The 4,661-nt window shown below is 53.1% G+C and overlaps 1 protein-coding gene across 1 annotated transcript in view; it reads left to right on the top strand.

Moving 5' to 3' along the window:
- Positions 1–232: 232 nt before the first annotated feature.
- The window catches only part of LOC121274174 (rhodopsin kinase GRK1-like), a gene marked incomplete at its 5' end in the record, with an annotated part of 33,939 nt that continues 29,510 nt past the window's right edge, over positions 233–4,661 (top strand). Inside the window, 3 exons of the mRNA XM_041181375.1 lie at positions 233–390; positions 1,454–1,537; positions 3,279–3,403. Of these exons, the coding sequence (XP_041037309.1) occupies positions 233–390; positions 1,454–1,537; positions 3,279–3,403 (367 nt within the window). The remainder of the gene's footprint in view (positions 391–1,453; positions 1,538–3,278; positions 3,404–4,661) is intronic.

Here is a 4,661-nt window from a genome sequence, read left to right as displayed (position 1 = left end):
CTCTGACAGTGCAGCACTCCCTCAGTACTGACCCACCGACAGTGCGGCGCTCCCTCAGTACTGACCCCCTGAAGGTGTAGTTAGGAAGGTTTCGGGAGAAGCAATAGTACATGTGGCTGGACAGGTGTGGAGGGTGTATTTGGTTGGCATTTATCTGATTGACAGATGTCCCTGGGAGTTGCAGCACCATTTCCGACTGCTGATTCAGTCCGGCCCGGTTTCTCACCCACAGGTATCACATCTACAACGTCAACGAGAAGAATCCCGGGTTCGACGAATTTCGAGCTTGTTTCTACTCAGCACAAATCATCTGTGGCCTCGAACACCTACACCAGAATCGGATCATCTACCGGGACCTGAAGCCAGAGAATGTTCTGCTGGATGATGATGGTAAAGCCATAGGCACTCGGACCCGGCTGGGGTAGATTCATACAGCACCGAGGCAGCCCACTCAGCCCAGCATTCCTGTGTGTTTGACAGGGACAGTGTAGAGGGAGCTTTAATCTGTATCTAACCCGGTGCTGTACCTGTCCTGGGAGTGTTTGATGGGGACAGTGTAGAGAGAGCTTTACTCTGTACCTAACCCCGTGCTGTACCTGTCCTGGGAGTGTTTGATGGGGTCAGTGTAGAGGGAGCTCTGCCATAAGAATTTGGATGTAAATCTCCCAGTTTTCCCATTTTACTCCGAGAATCAGTTTTTAATTGTATGCAGGTTGTTAACATGAACTGGGAATTCATTTTTGCTCCTACATGTTGGAGCAGCAAGACAATCTTATAGCTGGGTTAGGAGGTGCATGCTTGTAATGTGTAACCCTGTAAATAAATATGGTGGATGGCCAACCTGTTTGGCTGTGTTATGAATGCACCTTCCACAGCCATCAGCTCCTGGAGTGGGTCTTGTACCCGAAGTTCCTGACTCAAAAGCAGGTTTGCAGTCTACCACACCACAAGACCTTCAACTGTGAACAGATATAGAAATGTTAAAAGATTGGCTCCAGTTCCATCCTTCACCAGCTACCTCTCAGGAATATAACATCAGCCATGTTTCTCCCATCTGCTTTCTCTCTGGGGCCTCTATATATCACTGTGGCAGAACCCTTGTTGTGAGACTGAGGACATTCTGGTGCCATAGTGCAGGAAACTCAAGCGGGTAATGGGAAATGGAATGAAGAGTGAGTACGTGTAAAACATTTTAGTCACACTAAGTGGTGGGTTTGTGTTAACTTTCTGGAACACATTGCCGTCTGCAATGGTCCTTTAGCAACAAACTCCTCATCGGAGACAGCAGAGCCCTCTCCATCTGTCGCTCTCTCTCTCTCTCTCTCTCTCTCTCTGCTGGCCTCTACCTCACCCTGTCTCTCTATGTCTGATTTGCCTTTCTCAGTCTCTCCCATTCTCTCTCTCTCCTCGGTGTTTTAATTAGTCTTTTCACTGTATGTCGTTCTCTGTCTAGGTCACGTGAGAATATCTGATCTGGGACTGGCAACTGTGCTGAAGGAAGGCTGCAATCAGACCAAGGGTTATGCAGGTACACCAGGTAAGTACTGAATACACTCCACACTGGCTTGGTCCCCATGAGGCAAAATCAAATGAAACAGCAGAGGGTTTGGCAGTGAAATTCAGTCCCCTGACACAGAATCTTTATAAACCCGCCCGGACTCTGCACCACCCTGAGTGTGAGAAGACGTGGGTCTGTGTCTGTGATTCCCCCACACGGTGACGGGACGCGGGTCTGTGTCTGTGATTCCCCCACACGGTGACGGGACGCGGGTCTGTGTCTGTGATTCCCCCACACAGTGACGGGTCTGTGTCTGTGATTCCCCCACACGGTGACGGGTCTGTGTCTGTGATTCCCCCACACGGTGACGGGTCTGTGTCTGTGATTCCCCCACACGGGGAGGGGACGCGGGTCTGTGTCTGTGATTCCCCCACACGGTGACAGGTCTGTGTCTGTGTCTGTGATTCCCCCACACGGTGACGGGACGCGGGTCTGTGTCTGTGATTCCCCCACACGGTGACAGGTCTGTGTCTGTGTCTGTGATTCCCCCACACGGTGACGGGACGCGGGTCTGTGTCTGTGATTCCCCCACACGGTGAGGGGACGCAGGTCTGTGTCTGTGATTCCCCCACACGGTGACGGGACGCGGGTCTGTGTCTGTGATTCCCCCACACGGTGAGGGGTCTGTGTCTGTGATTCCCCCACACGGTGACGGGTCTGTGTCTGTGATTCCCCCACACGGTGACGGGACGCGGGTCTGTGTCTGTGATTCCCCCACACGGTGACAGGTCTGTGTCTGTGTCTGTGATTCCCCCACATGGTGACGGGACGCGGGTCTGTGTCTGTGATTCCCCCACACGGTGACGGGACGCGGGTCTGTGTCTGTGATTCCCCCACACGGTGACGGGACGCGGGTCTGTGTCTGTGATTCCCCCACACGGTGACGGGACGCGGGTCTGTGTCTGTGATTCCCCCACACGGTGACGGGACGCGGGTCTGTGTCTGTGATTCCCCCACACGGTGACGGGACGCGGGTCTGTGTCTGTGATTCCCCCACACGGTGAGGGGTCTGTGTCTGTGATTTCCCCCACACGGTGACGGGACGCGGGTCTGTGTCTGTGATTCCCCCACACGGTGACTGGTCTGTGTCTGTGATTCCCCCACACGGTGACGGGACGTGGGTCTGTGTCTGTGATTCCCCCACACGGTGACGGGACGCGGGTCTGTGTCTGTGATTCCCCCACACGGTGACGGGACGCGGGTCTGTGTCTGTGATTCCCCCACACGGTGACGTGGGTCTGTAAACGAGAAAAATAATTTGCATTCCTGCGCCCTTTTCACTAGCTCAGGATGCCCCACAGTCAAAGAGCCAAAGATATATTTTATTTGAAACGTAGTCACTTTTGTAATGTAGGAAGCATTGAAGATCCTGCAAAAAAGCGACATGATAATATCCGGGTAATCTACTTTATCTGGTGATGTTGGTTGCGGTGTAAAATTTTGTTTAACCTTTTACAATGTCACCAGCCCTCGTCCCATTTCCATCGATGTTTAATCTCGCACAATCCATTCCTTTCCAAATTGTAACCGCTTCTGAGGTTCGGGATATACCCGTCCCAGCATTCGCTTACAAGCTGTTAAATCTCGGAATTCCCGGAAAAAAAGCCCATCGACCTGAAAGGCTGACTCTGTTTCTCCCAGATGCTGCCGGACCTGCTGGAGTTTTCCCAGAATTGGACCTGGGCTTGCGGAGACCTGACTGTCCTTATCTTTCCTTTAGGATTCATGGCACCCGAAATGCTTAAAGGCGAATCATATGACTTCTCCGTGGATTACTTCACACTGGGCGTTACTCTGTACGAGATGATCACGGCCAAGGGGGCTTTCCGAATGCGTGGAGAGAAGGTACAAATAAACCCAGACCAAACACAGGCCAAACCCAGACTGAACCCAGCAGCGGGGACACTGACAGGCCGGAGTCAAGGGAGAGATCCCCGGGAGTGAGTTACAGACTGGAATCTAATCAAGGGGTTTGGGGGCTTTATATGCAAAAATAAAAGGGAAGCCTTGCATTTCTATAGCGCCTTGTAGGACCTCAGGATGTCCTACAGCACTTTACAGACAAATAAATTCTCTTTACGCATTGTCACTTCTCGGTGATGTGTGAAACACAGCCAATCAGCTCCCACAAACAGGAATGCAATAATCCCTCCATAGCCTCCCCGATCTCTGTAACCTCCTCCAGCCCCACAATCGTCGAGGATCTCTGCACTCCTCCAACCCTCCCTATCACTGTAACTTCCTCCAGCTCCTCCAACCCTCCCTGATTTCTGTAACCTCCTCCAGCCCCTACAACCCTCCCTATCTCTGTAACCTCCTCCAGCTCCTCCAACCCTCCCTATCTCTGTAACCTCCTCCAGCTCCTCCAACCCTCCCTGATTTCTGTAACCTCCTCCAGCCCCTACAACCCTCCCTATCTCTGTAACCTCCTCCAGCCCCTACAACCCTCCCTATCTCTGTAACCTCCTCCAGCCCCTACAACCCTCCCTATCCCTGTAACCTCCTCTAGCCCCTACAACCCTCACTATCTCTGTAACCTCCTCCAGCCCCTACACCCCTCCCTATCTCTGTAACCTCCTCCAGCCCCTACACCCCTCCCTATCTCTGTCACCTCCTCCAGCTCCTACAACCCTCCCTACCTCTGTCACCTCCTCCAGCTCCTACAACCCTCCCTATCTCTGTAACCTCCTCCAGCCCCGACAATCCTCCCTATCTCTGTAACCTCCTCCAGCTCCTACAACCCTCCCTATTTCTGTAACCTCCTCCAGCCCCTACACCCCTCCCTATCTCTGTAACCTCCTCCAGCCCCTCCCACCCTCCCTATCTCTGTAACCTCCTCCAGCCCCGACAATCCTCCCTATCTCTGTAACCTCCTCCAGCCCCTACAACCCTCCCTATCTCTGTAACCTCCTCCAGTCCCTACACCCATCCCTTTCTCTGTAACCTCCTCCAGCCCCTACAACCCTCCCTATCTCTGTAACCTCCTCCAACCCCTACACCCCTCCCTATCTCTGTAACCTCCTCCAGCCCCTACAACCCTCCCTATCTCTGTAACCTCCTCCAGCCCCTACAACCCTCCCTATCTCTGTAACCTCCTCCAACC

The sequence above is a fragment of the Carcharodon carcharias genome (genome assembly GCF_017639515.1).
Source record: "Carcharodon carcharias isolate sCarCar2 chromosome 33 unlocalized genomic scaffold, sCarCar2.pri SUPER_33_unloc_6, whole genome shotgun sequence".
Taxonomy (NCBI): domain Eukaryota; kingdom Metazoa; phylum Chordata; class Chondrichthyes; order Lamniformes; family Lamnidae; genus Carcharodon; species Carcharodon carcharias.
This window is presented reverse-complemented; position numbering and strand designations above follow the sequence as displayed.